Source organism: Suncus etruscus, chromosome 6, assembly GCF_024139225.1.
Source record: "Suncus etruscus isolate mSunEtr1 chromosome 6, mSunEtr1.pri.cur, whole genome shotgun sequence".
Taxonomy (NCBI): Eukaryota; Metazoa; Chordata; class Mammalia; order Eulipotyphla; family Soricidae; genus Suncus; species Suncus etruscus.
In genome coordinates, this window is record NC_064853.1 from 49,254,918 (window position 1) to 49,275,163 (window position 20,246).

General features: G+C 44.2%; 1 protein-coding gene across 1 annotated transcript; it reads left to right on the forward strand.

Moving 5' to 3' along the window:
- Window positions 1-822: 822 nt before the first annotated feature.
- RPA2 (replication protein A2) lies at window positions 823-15,711 on the forward strand. The gene is made up of 9 exons (XM_049774995.1): window positions 823-952; window positions 1,152-1,255; window positions 6,854-6,955; window positions 7,071-7,184; window positions 8,176-8,250; window positions 9,113-9,229; window positions 11,956-12,072; window positions 12,210-12,304; window positions 15,069-15,711. The coding sequence occupies exons 1-9, from the start codon at window positions 940-942 to the stop codon at window positions 15,151-15,153; spliced, it is 822 nt and encodes a 273-aa protein (XP_049630952.1). The 5' UTR covers window positions 823-939; the 3' UTR covers window positions 15,154-15,711.
- Window positions 15,712-20,246: the final 4,535 nt, after the last annotated feature.

Genomic DNA, 20,246 nt, shown 5'->3' on the forward strand with positions numbered 1-20,246 from the left:
CACACACACACATTTGAATTTGCTTAAAATCACACTTTTGTTTTGAAGCCACACCGCTGGCTGTGCTCAGAGGTTACCCCTTGTTCTCCACATGCATATATTTAAAAAAAAATCCGAACTTCTGGCATTTGCTTTTAAAGAAATGGTACTGAGTCCATTTATTCTTTGTTGTTTTGGTGGATGGTACACCTGGATGTACTTAGAGCTTATCCCTGGTGGAGCTGAAAATATAGATACGGTGCCAGGGATGGAACCAAGGTCAGTAGGGAACAAGGCAAGTGCCTAAAACTGTATCATTCAGGCAGTGTCGTGTTCCTTTTTGGGGGGGGGGGGTTTGGGCCACAGCAGGCGGCGTTCAGGAATTACTCCTGGCTATGCGCTCAGAAATCGCTCCTGGTAGGCTCGCGGGACCATCTGGGACGCCGGGGATCGAAGCAGACTCTGCAAAGCAAACGCCCTCCTACTGTGCAACCACTTGAAAAAAAGTACTTCCGACAGCTAGGCGAGAATTTGGCGGGTATAGGAAACCGCAGGCGGAAGTGACGTTTCTGCTTACGGGACGGCGGTGCGGAAGTTGCATTTTGATTGGACGTCTCCTTGAGCCCACCCCCAGCCCGCCCAATCAGCATCTCGCGACTTTCTACTTCCTCCCCGTGGTGTGTTTTGACCCTTGTCAAGATGGCCGCCGAGACCTCTGTTTTTATTGGTGGCTGCGAGCACGTTTCGGGGAGCTTTAAGGACGACCGGGAAATGGCGTAAGAGTTATGAGCCTTGATTGGCGGACGTGAAGCGTTGTGGGTCCTGATTGGCTCCATCTTTCGCGGGAAGTCGTTTGTGGCGCCCGCGAAACTGCAACCCTGGTTTGGAGTCTTGGGCACTGAGCGCCACGGGCCTGGGCCGACCTGGACTAGACGGCTTTCGCCAAGGAAGCTCAACGAGATGATGTTTAACAGTAATGGCCAGCGGGGTGGAGATGGAGAGTCTCGGGAGAGATCTAGCAAGAGGGCGAGGGTTGGGATGGCCCTGGGAGCTGGGGTGGGGGGGGAAGGCGATGTCTGGGGGTTGGGAGTGGTGGTGGGGAAGATGAGGGGAATCTTGGGGACCCCCTGGATTCATTGTGGATCCTAACTCGGTGCTTTGTTTACAACCAGGTGGGTTTGAAAGCTACGGCAGCTCCTATGGGGGAGCCGGCGGATACACACAGAGCCCTGGGGGCTTCGGGTCTCCAACGTCCACCCAGGCGGAGAGGAAATCAGTAAGTAGATGGTTTTGTTGAATCGTCTCCCAGGGCTTGTTTACTCTCATTTAAGTCACAGCAGTTCAAATAAATCGGATACTTTCCGATCAGTCCATTCAGTGGCGTTTGTTTCGAAAAAATTTCTCTCCTAATTTTTGCCTCCTGTTTTCTTTGCCTTCAGTTTGAAATCTCTAGTCTAGCTAAAGAAAACACTGAATTTGTTTAAAAAAAAAAGTCGAGTTTATGTTTGTTATGTAATCGCTGTCGTTTATTTAGTGAAGTGTCTAGTAGGGTTTGTAACTCAGTGGGAAGATGATGGTCACAGAACCCTATATCCCTCTGACACTACTTGACAGTAAGTTTTGAACAGTAATTACTTAATCTTCTTGCAGTCCGTTTTGCGTCTGTTACAGCGGATGCAGAATTACAAACCCTACTGTGAGGTTGAGGTGAGACAATATGGTGTGTAAAGTGGTTGGTTGCCTGGGAGTTCTTAGAATAGGTGGATAAAGTTTGAGCCTTGGAGCCACTGTTCAATCTTTTGAGGTCCATTTTTTTCATTTTTTTAGTGGGAGTTTTGCAGGCAACGGTGAATCCAGAGGCCCCTGGTCTTTTCATTTGCTTGGGGTATTACTTGTATCAGGGTTTTTCCAAGAATTGATAAACAAGATAGGATATCGAAGTGGCCTATAAAAAGCCGTCCAGACTCTTAGTCACTCTTTCAGAAGTGAGTGTCTATAACTACTGCTGTTGATTTCCTCCTTTAAATACAAAATTGGGGACTGGGAAGATAACTCAAAAGGCTAAAGTACTTGCTGTAGCTAAACTGTTAATGCAAGGGTGTTTTCTTGTTTGTTTGTATTTTTGTTTGTTAGTTTTTTGATTTTTGGGCCACATCCAGTGGTGGCATTAAGGGTTTATACTCCTGGCTCCGTGCTCAGAAATCACTCATGACAGGCTCAGGAACCATATGGGATGCTGGAAATAAATCTGGGTCGTTCCTGGTCAGCTTTATGCAAGGCAGACACCCTAACAGCTGTGCTATCTCTCCGGCCCCCAGGGTTTTTTCTTATTAAAATGATTCATTGATCATTCCCATAGTTGGAGCTTTTCTTTAATTTGTTTTTTAAATTTTTCATGTACATTCCTTTTGGGGGAGAGAGTCACACTTAGTGATGCTTAAGTGCTTTTTACACCTGGTTCTATGCTTAGGGCTCACAGCTGGTGGTGCTGGGGAATTCTGTGGGGTTCTATCCTGTCCGTAGAACTTGTGTTGACTGTGTGCAAGGCAAGTGCACGACCCACGGTGCTATCTCTCCATCCCCAAGTTAGTTCCTAATAATTTTGTAAAATTTGTTGTTTACGGGCCCGGAGAGATAGCACAGCGGCATTTGCCTTGCAAGCAGCTGATCCAGGACCAAAGGTGGTTGGTTCGAATCCCGGTGTCCCCTATGGTCCCCCGTGCCTGCCAGGAGCTGTTTCTGAGCAGACAGCCAGGAGTAACCCCTGAGCAACGCCAGGTGTGGCCCAAAAACCAAAAATAAAATAAAATAAAATAAAATAAAAATAAATAAAATAATTTGTTGTTTACTCCATTGGGTAGCAGAAGCTCAAAAGATTAAGGGACTTTCTAAGTTCAGTAACTGTACTATATGTGTGTGATACTGACCAGTCCAATATCCAGACAGTAGTGCTTTGCTTTCACTGTTTTTCTTTTTTTCCTGAAAGTCAGGAAACTTCAGTCCTCTTAAACTTATTTTTCTTTTTTCTTTTTTTTTTTTTTTTTTGGTTTTTGGTTTTTGGGCCACACCCGGCGTTGCTCAGGTACTCCTGGCTGTCTGCTCAGAAATAGCTCCTGGCAGGCACGGGGGACCATAGGGGACACCGGGATTCGAACCAACCACCTTTGGTCCTGGATCGGCTGCTTGCAAGGCAAACACTGCTGTGCTATCTCTCCGGGCCCAAACTTATTTTTCTTAAGGCTGAGGAGAACCCAAAGACAGTTCAGTTTTTTTTCCCCCCAGGGGACATACATACTCTGTAAACCCCTTAAGCTGTCTCTGGTCCCAGGATAGTTTGGTCTTATTTTTTCTTTGAATTTAATTATTTTTCTGCATTATGGCTATTATAATTTTTATCCAGAATCCTTAGTTTGGTCTCTGTATTAAGTCAGCTTTTCAGCAAATCATTATGATTTTTATAGGGGGGGGCCACACCCAGTGATGCTCAGGGGTCACTCCTGGCTATGTGTTCAGAAATCGCTCCTAGCTTAGGGGATCATATGGGACGCCAGGATAAAACCGAGGTCCGTCCTGGGTTGGCCGCGTGCAAGGCAAACACCTTACCTCTGCACTATCACTCTGGCCCCACCATTATGATTTAACTGTGTGTTCAAATCTAGAGCCTATTTCATTCATTAGATAAATTTTCTGTTTAAAATATTTCATGTTGATCATAAGCCTGTTATAGCTTACTGAACTATATGAGCTTTCTAATATTTACCATGCTTTTATTTTTTTATTTTATTGTGTTTTTTTGGATCACACCTGGCAGCGCTCAGGGGTTACTCCTGGCTCCATGCTCAGAAATCGCTCCTGGCAGGCTCGGGGGACCATATGGGATGCCAGGATTTGAACCAATTACCTTCTGCAAGAAAGGCAAACGCCTTACCTCCATGCTATCTCTCCGGCCCCGATCATGCTTTATTTTTAAAAACTATTTTATGTAGGGGCCAGAGAGATAGTATGGAGGTAAGGCATTTGCCTTGCATGCAGAATGTTGGTGGTTCGAATCCCGGCATCCCATATGGTTTTCAGAGCCTGCCAGAAGCGATTTCTGAGTGTAGAGCCAGGAGTAACCCCTGAGCGCTTCTGGGTGTGACCCAAAAACCAAAAAATAAAAAAATACTATTCATGTAGCAGCCTACCTGGGTTTGATTCCTACCATCTCATATGATTCCCCCAAGCCTGCCAGGGGTGAATTCTGAGCTCAGAGCCAGGAGTATCTCCTGAATGCTGCTGGATGTGGCCCCAAAACAAACAACTAAAAATAAAGTACTAAAGTTTTTCCTCTTTCTTTTTTTTTTTCACATAAATTTTTTTTTAGATTTTCTATTTTCTTTTTATTTTTTAATAACTTTACTTTCTGTCATCCTGAAACAAATGTATTATGATTATTCATGTCAACTATGTGCACACTTTCTTTAAATAAATTAATAATAAAGGACTGGAGAGATAGTACAGAGATTAAGGCACTTTCCTTGTTTGTAACTGACCCTTGTTTAAATTCTCAGTATTTTGTTCGGTCTACCACATACAGCCAGGAATAATTTGATTATATACCAACGAAATGTAGGGAAGCAAGCAGCCATGTGGTCCAGGATCTTTAGATCTGAAATCAATTTGGTGGCTTGGAAGTTTGAAAAGAATAAATTGCAGGGGCCGGCGAGGTGGCGCTAGAGGTAAGGTGTCTGCCTTGCGAGCGCTAGCCAAGGAAGGACTGTGGTTCAATCCCCGGTGTCCCATATGGTCCCCCCAAGCCAGGGGCAACTTTTTTTTTTTTTTTTTTTTTTTTTGGTTTTTGGGCCACACCCGTTTGACGCTCAGGGGTTACTCCTGGCTATGTGCTCAGAAATCGCCCCTGGCTTGGGGGGACCATATGGGACGCCGGGGATCAAACCGCGGTCCTTCCTTGGCTAGCGCTTGCAAGGCAGACACCTTACCTCCAGCGCCACCTACCCGGCCCCCAGGGGCAACTTTTGAGCGCTTACTCCCGAGCATCAAACGGGTGTGGCCCCCCAAAAAAACAAAACAAAACAAAAAGAATAAATTGCAAAGCTGGGCTGTTTCTGTCTGAGGTGTGGTAAGAGCAAAGAATGCACCCATTCTGAGAAAACCCCTGAGGTTCTTCTACTAAACAACCTGGGAAGATTCAGTGGCCAACATTTCTTTGGAGCTTCGTAGAGGAGCTGTGCTGCTTTTTAATTTTAAATTTATTTTTTGTTTTGGTATTTTTTTGATTTTTGATATTTGGGCCATACTAGATAGCACTGAGGGTTATTCCTGGCTCTGAGCTCAGAAATCACACCTGGCAGGTATGGGGGACCATATGGGGTGATAGGGATTAAACCCGGGTTGGTCCTGACTCTGCCATGTGCAAGGCAAACACCCTGCCACTGTGCCCTCCAGCCCTTTTTATTTTAAACACCATGATTACAAGATTGTTTATACATTTTGTTTTTTACAGATGTTATTGCCCCTGCTTTTTTTTTTTTTTTTTTTTGGTTTTTGGGTCACACCCGGCAGTGCTCAGGGGTTACTCCTAGCTCTATGTTCAGAAATCACTCCTGGCAGGCTCAGGAGATCATATGGTGCCGGGATTTGAACCACCGACCTTCTGCATGCAAGGCAAGCGCCTTACCTCCATGCTATCTCTGGTCCCGCCCCTGCTTTTTTTAACTGTCAAATATTTCATGTTTCAATGTCCAGCCTAAATGCTTCCTCTTGTTGAAATTGCCAATAAATTCTGAGATCCCAGATAGCACATTTCATTCTTTGGAGTATTGAGATTGGGTTGGCTTATATTTGTGCCTAGCCTAGTAATGTGTTGGTGGTAAATCCTAGTTCATTTACTCATTTTATATTACCCAACCAAAAACTGACCTGAGGGCAGAATCAGAGGTTATATTGTTAGAATGCTTCAGATTGTGATTTGAGTTTCCTCACAAGAAAACTCCTTCCTTTCTTTCAAGAGATCCAGTGGGATTAAGCCTTTATCCATTTTCCTTCGAGCTTCTGATTTTTTTTTTTTTTTTTGGTTTTTGGGTCACATCCGGTTGAGCTCAGGGGTTACTCCTGGCTCCACGCTCAGAAATCGCTCCTGGCAGGCGCGGGGGACCATATGGGATGCCGGGATTTGAACCAATGACCTTCTTTATATTTTACCATGAAATTCAGAACAGCTACAAAGCCCTGTTTCCACTGGCCATTTCTCCAGCCCTTTCCAAATATCATGTCATCTTGGAGTCAGCAGGATTATACAATAGATAGGGCTCTTGCCTTGCACATGATGGCTCAGGTTAATTTCCAGTGCTACATATGGCCTCCCCAATCCACCAAGAATGATTCTTGAGTGCAAAGCCTGGAGGAAGCCCTGAGCACAGCCAGGTATGGCCCAAACAATATGCCACTCTCACTTGCCTTTATGCTAAAGTTGGAGTTTCTTCTGATTTGATCAGGGAGGGTTTGGGCCACATCTAGCTGTGCTCAGTGGATTATACAGACAAGTGTCTTAACCCCTGTATTATCTTTCTGTGTGTCCCCCCCCCCCTCTTTAATTTTGGGGGACTATGCCATGCTGGTAATTGAATCCGATTCTCGAAGTTGCAAAGCATGCTTTGACCTCAAAGGCCTATTAAGCTAAGATCTCTGGCTCCTAAAGTGTGGTGCTCCTTAACTGTATGAGCTTGTCCAGTCATGTGAAGTAAGGATAATGAATTTATTTCAACTGGGGAGAGGTGCACACTGGGCGGTGTTTGGGGGCTCATGCATTGGAAATGTGTGAAATGTGTTGTGGTTACTGTTTTCATAATTGGATTTGTGCCGACATTCTTTTTAGAGATCGCGAACCAACCACATTGTGCCTTGTACCATCTCTCAGCTCCTCTCCGCCACTATGATTGATGAAGCATTCAAAATTGGCCATGTTGAGATTTCACAGGTATAGTACATTTGTGAGGCATTTACTTTAATCTTATGAAAAATGAAATAAAATGTATTGATACACAAATGTGGCTTTGATTTCTAAGAAGACCAAACTTTTTCTTCTGACATAGGTCTCTATTGTGGGGATAATCAGACATGCAGAGAAAGCTCCAACCAACATCGTGTACAAAATCGATGACATGACAGCCGCACCAATGGATGTTCGCCAGTGGGTTGACACAGATGTGAGTGGTGGTTTTTGAATCAGGGCGGGGTTTTGTGGGATTTTGGATAAATAAGATCAAAGACACAAACTAAAATAAATACACTGAGTCCCATAAAAGTTAATACATTTGTTCCCATAATATTTGAAAGCGTTTTTTGTTTTGGGGCCACATCCAAAAGCTTCACATTTGGCTCAGTGCTCAAAGGTCCCTGTGGGAGCTGGGAATCAAACCCTATGTTCTAGCCCATACCCTATGTTTTAGCCCACAGGGTCATCTCCCAGCCTCCTATGTTATTTATGGGGTGGGAACAGGAACACACACACACAATCCCACCCCAGTTTTTTCAAGTTTTCTATATTGAGTTAATTTCCCCTTTATAGTTGTGATGACTTGGGTTGCATACCCTTGGTAAAGTGCTTACATGCTTCAGCGTACTCACTGATGTCATCTCATTCTGCTCTGTTTGGTTACAGTAGCAGCCATCATGCACACTTAGCTATGTGATCACCTGGGGATCACAAGCAACAGTGCCACTGGGCTCATAGTGCATTTGACTAACTGTAAGACTGAGTACCAAAATCTTCACCAGACCTCTAGCTTAGTATTCCTGGGAGAGGCCTTGGGTCTACCCAGGAAGGAGGTGGCCTCTATTTGATAGAAAGTAAAAACTAAAAACCTGGGCAAGCTCAGCTGGGCAAAGCACAGCTTTGCTGTGTTAGGTTTCTTTAGTTCCCTTTATAACTTTTATTTTTTCTGTACATAATTTAGAAACGTTAGAGAGACTAATAATATTAAAATTTTGGGGCTGGAATGGAAGCACAGTGGTAGGGCGTTTGCCTTGCACTTGGCTGACCCAGGATGAACCTGGGTTCGATCCCCGGTGTCCCATATGGTCTCCCTCAGCCAGGAGCGATTTCTGAGCACATAGCCAGAGTAACCACTGTGTATCACCAGGTGTGGCCCAATTTAAAAAATTAAGATCTTGACCAGTTTCTATTTTATCTGTTAGGACCCTAGTGGTGAAAACGCCGTGGTTCCTCCAGAAACTTATGTGAAAGTGGCTGGCCATCTGAGAGCTTTCCAGGTAAATCAAATGACATTATGTTTTTGCATGAAGCAAATTTGAGTATCATGCCTGGGTTTAGGATACAGGAAATACTTAACATTGTTAACAAGGTTCCTCAGAACTATGACTTGAAGCTAAATGATATGTAACAAAGCCAGTTTTACCATAGGTTGATTGACATAAAGTTAAGTGTCTGGGGCCAGAGAGATAGCATGGAGGTAAGGCGTTTGCCTTTCATGCAGAAGGTCATCGGTTTGAATCCCGGCGCCCCATATGGTCCCCCGTGCCTGCCAGGAGCAATTTCTGAGCCTGGAGCCAGGAATAACTTCTGAGCACTGCCGGGTGTGACCCAAAAACCACAAAAAAAAAAAAAAAAAAAAGTTAAGTGTCTGTGACTTACAGCTGGTCACTAGAATAGCACTGGATTTCTGGATAAAGTCCAAAAGTAACCCTAGTGTAAGCAGTCAGCTGTATTTGTGCATTTTCCTACTTATCTTTGTTCTATGTTGGAGTCAAGGATAGCCAGTGCCTTTCCTTGAAGTTTCCTGACCTGAACAGGGCATTCTTTGCTCACACACAGACTCACAGTTAAACCTGTTATCATCTTTGTGGTGTGGGAAGGGAACTGAGTAATCCAAGGAAACCCATACAGTGACCCCAGTGGGGAGTGGATTTTCCCCCTTAGTATGGAAATGATGTTGATCAAACTGATGTTAATTGAGGAGTAGCACATGTAATTCCAATTGGCAAAATGATGTAACCAAGGAAAGAGCTCTAGTGCTTGCTTCACTGCACACAAACTGAGATTAGAGGCATGGTATTTTAACCTGAAATTAACTTGAATCTGCTAATCTTTGATTTGTATTTTTCTATTTACTAGAACAAAAAAAGCCTTGTTGCCTTTAAGGTCATCCCCCTGGAGGATATGAATGAATTCACCACGCATATTCTAGAAGTCGTCAATGCACACATGATTCTGAACAAAGCTCACAACCAGGTGCGCAGTTTTGCCAGAGTCTTGGTTTCTTTTGGAAGAACAAGGACAACTTCTGTTCTCTGCCTTTGATTTTCTAGACATCTTGTTTTTTTTTTTTTTTGTTTTTTGTTTTGCTTCTGGTAATGCTCCAAGCTTAGTGCTTGGGGGACTGTCTGGTACCTGGGTTTGAACCTAGGGTACCACATGCAAAACAAATGTTCCAGTCCTTTGAACACTTGTTTTCACTGGCTCCTTTGTTACTTTTTTCTTATATTATAGCCAGGGGTTATTCCTGGCTCTTCAACTCAGGAATCACTCCTGCTTGGCTTGTGGGACCATATAGGATGCCGGGGATAGAACCTGAGTTGGATAGCGCTGTACTATCACTCCAATCACTCTTTTTATTTTTGGGGGGTCACACCCAGCAGCACTCACTCAGGTTTCTCTCTTTTTTTTTTTTTTTTTTTTTGGCTTTTGGGTCACACCTGGCAGCGCTCAGGGGCTACTCCTGGCTCTACACTCAGAAATCGCCCCCGACAGGCTCAGGAGAACATATGGGATGCCGGGATTTGAACCACCATCCTTCTGCATACAAGGCAAACACTTTACCTCCATGCTATCTCTCCAGCCCCTTGAGTTACTCTTGGCTCTGCACTCAGAAATAGCTCTTGGCAGGATTGGGGATCATATGGGATATCAGGGATCAAACCCAGGTCCATCTCGGGCTGGATTCAAGCAAGGAAAATGCCTACCACTGTGCTATCATTCCAGCCCACTTTTTTTTCTATTGTACTTTAGGCAACATGTTTGCAATAGTGTTGACACTAACACTTTGAAAGTTGAGCCAGAAGAAAAGCATGTTTCGGGTTCCTCAATATTTTAAGTGCTTCTGATCCTATTGACTTGGATAGCTGAGTCCTCGAACAACCTACAAGTGTAGAGCCACAATGTAGACTACAATTATAAGTTGAGCTCTAGCTCCAGCCTATATGCAGAGAAAACTGAACAGTATTCTGTTGCTTTACTACCAGCTGATTGAATGATTAAGGGAATCATCCACTTCTGGCCTAGGAAGAGAGCTCAGCAGTTAGGGCACATACTCCATGCACCAAGACCCAAGTTCAAACTTTAGCCCCCATATGGCTTCCCAAGTACCTATCAGTTTAGCCCTGGAGGCCCCCAGCTTTGCAGAGGGCCAGTAGCTCTGCATTCTTGAACCTGAGCATTGAATTACCTGGTCTGTTTGGACCATTGTCACCAGGAATGAGCACTGCTTAGGAGGCCCTCCCACCAACAAAACCCAAAATTCGGCAATGGTATGTGTATGTTTTCCTAAAATGCTTAATGTTGAAAATATTTTGGTGGAGGGAAGTTTGGACCATATCCTGCAGTCCTCATGGGTTACTCCTGGCTCTGTGATCAGAAATCGCTCATGGCAGGTTTGGGGGACCATATGAGATGCCAAAGATCAAACCCTGACCACAGACGAGGCAAATGCCCTACTCACTGTGCTATCACTCCAGCCCAAATATTAAAAAGTTTTTAAGACTACTTACACTTGCATGAATTCAGTTTAGAAATTTTGTATAGGGCCACAAAAAGGTTTATTGAGTCTATAATTAGAATATGTGTTGATGATTTTTGGTGATAAAAGGGAAAATTAGGTTTGGAGAGATAGTGTGGAGGTAGACTGTTTATCTCGCATGCAGAAGGATGATGGTTCAAATCCCAGCATCCCATATGGTCCCCTGAGCCTGCCAGGAGCGATTTCTGAGACAGAGCCAGGAATAACCCCTAAGTGCCACCAGGTGTGACCCCCCCCCAAAGAAAAGGGAAAATTAGTTACAGTAGGAGAAACTAGAGTACTCATGGATTATTGAGGACAGTATTGCATTCTATTCTGTGCAATAACTTAAGTACTGGGGATATAGAGATAAATTCATTTGTACATTCCATGGAGTATTACAACACACATGCTAGATAAAGTGCTCTCAAGTTTATATTCCTCTTTTTTTTTCCTGGATTTTGGTTTTTGGGTCACACTCGGCAGCACTCAGGTTACTCCTGGCTCTATGCTCAGAAATCGTTCTTGGCAGGCTCGAGGGACCATATGGTTTGTTTGTTTGTTTGGTTGGTTGGTTTTTGGGCCACACCCGGTGATGCTCAGGGGTTACTCCTGGCTGTCTGCTCAGAAATAGCTCCTGGCAGGCACGGGGGACCATATGGGACACCGGGATTTGAACCAACCACCTTTACACCTTTGGTCCTGGATTGGCTGCTTGCAAGGCAAACACTGCTGTGCTATCTCTCCGGGCCCTCGGGGGACCATATGGGATGCTGGAATTCAAACCACCTTTCTTCTGCATGCAAGGCAAATGCCTTACCTCCATGCTATCTTTCTGGCCCCTATATTCCTCTTTTTCCTTTTGTTTGTGTTTTGAGCCACACCAAGTGGTGCTCAAGTTTTACTCCTGGATTCACATTCAGGGATCACTTTTAGAGGGGCTTAGGTGACAATATGGGGTACCATGGTTTGAAATCCAGGTTGGCTGGGTATAAGGGAAATGCTAGGGTTCCACCCACTGTACTGTCCAGCCTCCAAAACTATGAATTTTCCTTTTTTTTTTTTTTTTTAATAATAACTTTATTTAAGACCATGATTACATGACTGAATGGGTTTCAAGCATAAAAAGAATACCCCCCCTAAATCTATGAATTTTCTAATGTGAATGTATTTCTTAATTCAGCCCTCAGCAGCAAGAGCACCTGTCAGCTATCCAGGAATGGGAGGAATGGGTGAAGCTGGGAACTTTGGAGGAAATAGCTTCATGCCAGTAAATGGCCTCACCACAATCCAAAACCAGGTAATTTCTACATGCGTGTCTCCAAAAATGCAAGACACAGACATTCCAAAATGTTACGTTTTCTATCCTAAGAGCCTGACTCGGGTTTCCAGGTAGGAGAGGAGTTACTGAAAAAACCTTTCTGCTTTAAATCTCAGGTGCTTAATTTGATTAAGGCTTGCCCAAGGCCTGAAGGACTAAACTTTCAGGATCTCAAGAACCAGCTCCAACACATGAGTGTAAGCTCAGTCAAGTAAGTATTTGATTCTTGTGAGACATGCCTTCCAGTCACTCATTTTACTGTACAAGGTTTCCTGGTAATGGGAAAGTAGTCTAAATTCTGTCAGCTGCCTCAGCCAGTTGACAGAAAGGAAGTTGTTTAGTCTGGAAAATTACAGAAAGAAAAAACCAGAGAGATAGATCAGGGGCAGGTTTCACATCCCTATGCACTATGGCACCCCATTATTGGATGTCTATCCGGATTGGTTGAGTCTCTCCAGGAGTAGCCTCCAGGTCCCCTGAGCACTAATTGGGATGCAGAACTAAAGAAATACAGAAAAGATTAGCAAAGATGGTCCTGATCTGTCCCTTAATCTTTTGTTCACCGAGACTCTATATCTGGGTCAGTTTGTTTCCCCTTTCAATTAATAGTTTTATGATAATATTTATAGGACCACATTTATGGTCCTGGTATAATCGTGAGTGATCTTTTGTTTTTTGGTTTTCATTTGGGGCCATACTAGATAGTGTTCAGGTCTTACACATGGATATGTGCTCAGGGGTCATGCTTGTTGGTGCTCAGGGAACCAAAATTGATTCCCAGGATTTAGACATGGTCTGCCATGTGCAAAGCAAGCACCTTAACCTTTGTACTATCTCTTCAGACCTTAGAGAAATTTTCAGCAGAATTTGATCTGATACCTCTTGTAGGCTTTAGTCTAGAGAAAAAGTCCTTAGATCTTCAAGAATTTTCAAGAATGCACTCCCTGTGCATGTGGCTCTGCATCCTGTAGACAGTGCTGATCGCCTTAAAACAGGGGTCTCAAACTCGAGACCTGCGGGCCATTTGCGACCCTCCGTACAACATTTTGTGGCCCTGCCCTAGAGGAATCATTTTTTGTTTTGTTTTGTTTTAGTTGTTTGGGTCACACCCCCCAATGTTCAAGGCTTACTACTGACTTTGCACTCAAGGATCACCCCAACTTTGCCCCCTGCGGCCCCCAGTTAAACTGAGTTTGAGACTTCTGCCTTAGAACTTGTAAGACAAGGAGCTTCCTGGTACTGGAAGTAATCAGATGATTCGTTGTGGTGCTTATGATAGTTTTTATTTCAGGATGTTTGATAAAGATTTAGGAAGAAAAGAGATGTACAGGTCTGATTCCAATTCCTACAAAAATAAACATACTTGGGCCTGGAGAGATAGCACAGCGGTGTTTGCCTTGCAAGCAGCCGATCCAGGACCAAAGGTGTTTGGTTCGAATCCCGGTGTCCCATATGGTCCCCCGTGCCTGCCAGGAGCTATTTCTGAGCAGACAGCCAGGAGTAACCCCTGAGCACCGCCGGGTGTGGCCCAAAAACCAAAAAAAATAAAAAATAAAAAATAAATAAAAAAATAAACATACTTTCTCAGTTCCGGTGATATGGAGGTGCAGAATGACTCATATGTAGGTTCTATGTAACTCACTACTCTTATTAACTGTATTACTGACACTGGCCCTGAAAGGTCTCGGACGATTTCTCAGAAGACTTTATTTGTGAAACTTCCAGAGGAAGGTCATTGGGTTGGGGCAGGGAAAATTTGATAAAACATCTTTTTATGGGGCTGTAGGGTGGTTTGCCTTGCACACAGCTGACCTAGGACAAACCTTGGCTCGATCATCCTGGCATCCCAACTGGGCCTCTGAGCCAGGAGCAATTTTTGAGCCATAGCCAGGAGTAACCGCACCACCTGGTGTGGCCCAAAAAACAAAAAAAAAAGAAAAATCTTTATACTAAGATATTTCATACATTTGTTTGGGGGGGGGGTGGCTATCTCCATTGGTGCTCGGGGGGTTTACTCTTGGCTCTGTGCTCAGGGATCACTCTTAGTCTTATTCAAGGAACTATGTTAAATGCTGGGGATTGAAACCATATCTGCCACATACAAGAAAAGTGTCCAGCCTGTTTTACTGTCTCTGGCTCCATATGCTATCATATTTTATGTGCAAGCTTTAGATCCTTCAGGTGTTAGATGAGTGTTTAGTTTCAACACGATTTTTTTAGTTTTACGAAATTTGAGAGAGGGCATCCCTAATGGTCATTCTCTTTATGAGTCACCTTGGTTTATAATTGTATTGACATTTCTCCATGCAGTATCCTTCTGTGACAAAAATTATGATTCTGGGCTGGCTTGATAGTACAGTGGATAGGGCATTTGCCTCGTATACAGACAACCCAGGTTCAATCCCTGGCATCCCATATGGTTCCCCTGAACCTCTGCCAGGAATGTTTTTTCAGTGCAGAACCAGGAGTAATCCCTGACATTGGCCAGGTATGGGAAAAACAAACCAAAAAATTGCATATTTTGTTCCCTTTTACTTTTTGGGCCATACCCAGCGGTTCCTAGGGGTTGCTCCTGGCTCTGCTCAGAAAGCTCTCCTGGTAGGCTCCAGGGATCGAACTCAGGTCAGTCCTGGGTAGGTGGCATGCAGGGCAAATGCCCTACCACTGTGCTATCACTCCAGCCCCCCCAAATTACAATTCTTAGCTAAGATTGAAGTTGGGGTTTGGGGCAAAGAGATAGTGCACGGGCTGAGCACAGGTTTTGCATGACCGTGACCAAGTTTCAGTCTCTAGTACAATATGGTCCCCCATTGCTCTGACCTGAGAAACCCCAGGTCACCACTAGATGTCAACAACAAAAAAAAAAAACTGAAGTGGTAAGCTCAGAGAAGCTTACATATTTGGCCACATTAAAAGAGTTCCTTTTTTAGTGGTATGAAAGTGATTTGCTTTTTGTTTTTTGTCTTCCTTTCTAGGCAAGCAGTGGACTTTCTAAGCAACGAGGGACACATCTATTCCACTGTGGATGATGATCATTTTAAATCCACAGATGCAGAATAACTGAATCTAATTGGGTGCCTGAATTATTTTCTGGCTGGACATATTTTCATAACCTTTTGGTTTCCAGCTATGCAGATGTTTGGCCAGTTTACTTCTAGGAAGTAGGTTTTATCTATAAAAGGTCTCAGTTTACACCCTTTTGACAAGTCCTGCTCTTCTGTTTTTTGAAGTTCAAAGGGAAATGGGCAGCTGACAGGGATGTAAAGCAGGGCAGACTTTCTTAAAGATGTTACCATTTGCTGCTTACAACAGCAGGGCAAGTGGAGTTGAAAGAAGACTGCTGCCCAGAGACGGGCAGTGGAACTGAAATGATTCTCTTTCCTGTGGAGCAGATGAGCAGGAGTGGAGCTGGCCAGGAACCCCAGGAAGCTCTGCAGTTCCCCACCGTGGTTCTGTGGTTCTTTTCAGACCACATTTTCCTTCACCTTGTCAGGACTGCTACCATGGGTTTCTATAAACAAAGGATTTGGGAGGAGAGGCCTGCTGGGCAGCAGAGAGAAAGAACCAACTATTTTACAAAATCAGCCATCCAGATGTTTAATAAAATAGTGATATCACGGTAACTTGTGGAAATGTTCTTTTTCTTTCTTTCTTCCTTTTTTTTTTGAGGGGTTACTCCTGGCTCAACGCTCAGAAATCGCTCCTGGCAGACATGGGGGACCATATGGGATGCCGGGATTCGAATCACACTCCTTCTGCATGCAAGGCAACGCCTTACCTTCATGCTATCTCTCTGGCCCCGTGGAAATATTATTTTACTATTTAAACTGATGTTATCATGGGTTTGAATTTTTGACTCTACAACTTTTTTTTCTGGGTGGGGTGAGTTTGGACCTGACCTAGCACTGCTTAAGAGTTCTCTTCTGGGGGCCGGGCGGTGGCGCTGGAGGTAAGGTGCCTGCCTTACAAGCTAGCCAAGGAACGGACAGTGGTTTGATCCCCCGGCGTCCCATATGGTTCCCCCAAGCCAGGGGCGATTTCTGAGCACATAGCCAGGAGTAACCCCTGAGCGTCAAACGGGTGTGGCCCAAAAACCAAAAAAAAAAAAAAAAAAAAAAAAGAGTTCTCTTCTGGTAAAGTTTGGGGGACCTATAAGGTGCCAGAGATTAAACCAGGGTTGACTGCATGCAACATATATTGTTTGTTTTTAGGCCATACCTGGTGGCACTCGGGTTACTCCTTTACTCCTGGCTCTGTCCTCAGGATTCGCCCCTGGCAGGATCGGGGGACCATGTGGGATGCTGGGGATTGAACCTGGGTTCATCATGGGTTGGCTGCTGTGTTATGGCTATGGCCCTAATAGCAATGATTCTTTTTTTCGGGGGGGGGGGGGTGTTTGGGCTTGGGACCGTATGGGATGCCAGGATTTGAACTGGGTTTCATTCTGTGTTGGTCATGTGCAAGGCAAATGACTTACCGCTGTGCTATCACTCTAACCCCTATGATTTTTTTGTTTGTTTTGTTTTGTTTTGGGGCCAAACCCAGCAGTGCTCAGGGGTTACTCCTGGCTCTGTCTTCAGAAATTGCTCCTGGCAGGCTGGGGGACCATATGGGATGCTGGGAATTGAACCCAGGTTCATCCTAGGTTGACTGCATGCATGGCAAACGCCTTACCGTTGTGCTATCTCCAGACCCAATGTGTTTTTATCCAGTCCCAGTTCAGGTTCTTAGTTTAAAAGTTAGGGGTTGGAGAGACAGTGTAGTGCTCCAGGAGATTTGCATTCCTTTAGCTGTAGTGCTTGCACATTTAAATGTGTACTTTTTTTTTTAGCCAGTCTTAGGAAATCATCATGAATGGACATATATGCAAATAACTACCCTGCTTGACTCACTCTTAAAACATCTGCAAAGCTCAGGGTAGAAACCAGTCGCTATATGTAGAAATAGCAATGTTCCGGTTAGGTTCCAGGAGGGTGGAGCCTCTCCACACAGCTGCTCACTCATTTAGAAACAGTCTGATCTTTTATTTGCTTGTCACACTTCATTAACTTATCTTCAAGACATATCTTCTCAAGCTGGCAAACAGACTGTTGAACTATTCTGATATATTTACAAGAACTAAAGCTGATAGAGTGGGCAAAAAAAAATTATGTTCAGTACTTAAGGCTCAAAAGAAAAGCATTGGGACAGTTCCTGCCTTACAAGTACATGGTCAGGAATTAAAATCGCCAGTGCCAGGGTCGGAGAGAGAGCATGGGGATAGGGTGTTTGCCTTGCATGCAGAAGGACGTCAATCCCAGCATCCCATATGGTCCCCCGAACCTGCCAGGAGCAATTTCTGAGCGTAGAGCCAGTAGTAACCCCTGAACACTGTTAGATGTGACCCAAAAACAAATCTCCAGTGCCACAGAACCTGGAGTAGCTCCTGAGCACTTCTAGGGTCACCCCTAAACAATCTCTGGTGCCCCACCCACCCTGTGTGATCCTGGTAACTGCTCTCCTCAATCACCAGTGCCACAAAACATTTAAAATATATGATAGGATGCTTCTGTTGGTCATAATCCTCTTTCTAGTAGTTGGACTCCTTCAAATAAGATGGGAATTAAGTAACTTGGCATTGAAAAATTATTTCTGACTGGTCATTTCAAAGAGAGTTCTTGGACAAGACCAGGAGCTCTTCACGCTTGTGACCAAAGAGTAACAGATCTCAGGACAAGGCAGCCGCTCAGGGAGCAGCTGTTTGTTCTGCGGGGCTACATGTGCTGCCCTCCCCACATATCCACCCCTGCCTGAAAACCTGCTCTGCTCTCTCTAGGCATCCCAGAGTGAAGGATGATGAAAACTGCACACAGGGTGGTGACTTAAATAAAACTTTATTTACACTTCAAAAAACAAAAAAAAAAAGAAAAGAAAAGAAAAATTATTTCTAGGGGCCAGAGCAGTAACACTGCAGGGAAGGCATTTATTTACCTTGCATGTGATCAACCAGGGTTCAGTCCCCAGCACTCTGCCAGGAATAAGCCCTGAGCACTGCTGGTATGGCCCAGGGACAGAAAATTTAATTCTAGACCGGGGCCTTTGTACAGCAGTTCAAGCACACGCTGTGCAGGTGGCTGACCCCAGTTTAAGGCCCAAATTCAATATCTGGTATCGCATGAGTCCCTAAACTGGACTGGATGTGACCCTGAAGCCTAAAACTACTACAGTGGACCTGGTAATCCTGGCATCCCAAGGCCTGAGCAACACTGTCTCCTTGGACCTTCACGTTGTCACTGGCTCAGTTAGCCAAGAATTGCCTGAAGAGGCCCCCAGGACAATTGAGCACTACTTAAGAGCTTCTACACCCTCCCCCACAAACCTACTTCTGGACTTAGCACAGTGGGTTGACTTTTTAATTTAGTTTTTGAGTCACATAGCAATACTCAGGAATCACTCCTGGTGGTGCTCGGGGACCATATAGGATGCCAGAGATCAATCGCCTTTCTATACCAGAGATCAATCGCCTTTCTATACCGTTTGCTCTGGCCCTTAGCACAGGGGTTTGGTCTACCCACCTTGCAATCATAATGTTATGGGTTCAATCGCTGATGATGTCACAAGCACAGAGTGAGCCCAAATGGCTCTGCTGTCAGCCCTGCCATCCTCTAGAAAAGGTGCATCTCAGCTAATGCTTACCTGCTGAGAATTGCAGTGTATGTAAGCACACAACCATAGGAGTGCAGCTTCTGCTAACCCAGAACTCAGGATCACAGAGACCTGTGTGTGCATGTGCATATAAACATATGGTAACAATAAAGGGAAGATAAAACTCGAATTGTGTACGTACACAAGTTAGGTATATAGAGCAATATAAAAGGGCCAGTCCTTTGTCACTACAAAATAAAAAGTTGGGGATTGGGAAGCCAAACAAGTTCTTGTGTCTCAGAATGTGTCTTGGCATTCCCAGTAGCATGGCTCAATGGCATTGAATCATCCAGAAATACACACCCCAACCCCGGCATTTAAGAGGAGTTAGACAGTTTGAGTTCAGTGCCTGTGGAGCTGAGTAGACGTCACAACTCCAGACTAAAACTGCAGCCTCATAGACCTCATAGACATTTTTCTCTTATTGGAAGCAGAAGACATGTATATTTGGTACACTTGTCATCTGGGACAGATGTTAGGGCTAGTGTTTTCTTGATATATCATTGAGATAGAAACAACATTAATATTATTAGAAAGAAGTTCCTTGGGAAATAGGTATAATTTAATGTATTTATTAGAGAGACACCATTTAGAATTTTTGCATGCAGAAAGTCCAGGTTCAGTCCCCATTACCATTGAGTGTGACCCCCAATCCTTCTCTCACACACAAATTGGCTGTGGATTAGTATGCCTTTTTTTTTTTAGTGCAGTTGAGAAAAATTCAAAGCTTTATTTCTGAGTATGCACCCCGTTTAAGTGCATTTATTTAGCAGCTATCTATCAACATATTAGTATGTTATATATAGTAAGCATGAAGGGATATTCTGATAAGGCTCTTCTGTTTCCTTGTGTAAAATAAAAGAACGTGAGTTATGAGATCATCCCACACACTGTTTCTAACCCCTTAGGCAAAAGGGTCTGAAGAAGCAGGGTAGCTGTGAAGAAATAATACAAGCCCATCAGGAGAGACCATGGAGCCAGTCTGCACCTGGTGGTTTCTGAGTACCAAGGCCAAACAGACTTTTCTTTAGTATACCAATACCCATCTACCAGGAGAGGGAAGGTTCAGAGTGAGACAAAAGTACCTATCCAGTGGCCTCAGAAATTAAACTAGCCTCTGCATCCACACAGGCTTGCTCTTGCTCTCTAAGTTTCGTGATTCTAAACGATGAGGATGTCCAACCTGTCAGTATACAGTTTCCACTTGGAAACTTGGAAACTTGCATTTCAAACATTGGGACAAATTCCATGACTAGGGGACAGAGATGGCATGTGGAAAGGGTGTTGGTATAAGGGACAAGCACACTGTGCGATCTTGGTCAACAACGATACTGAAATGTTTATGTGCTAGTCACTGTGTTTGATGGTCTCATTTGATCCTTAAACCTGTGAAGTAGATAACTTGGCTTCGTGTACACAAAAAGAAACAAGCTGAGAGGTTAGGGAATTCATTCATATTGCAGGGGCAG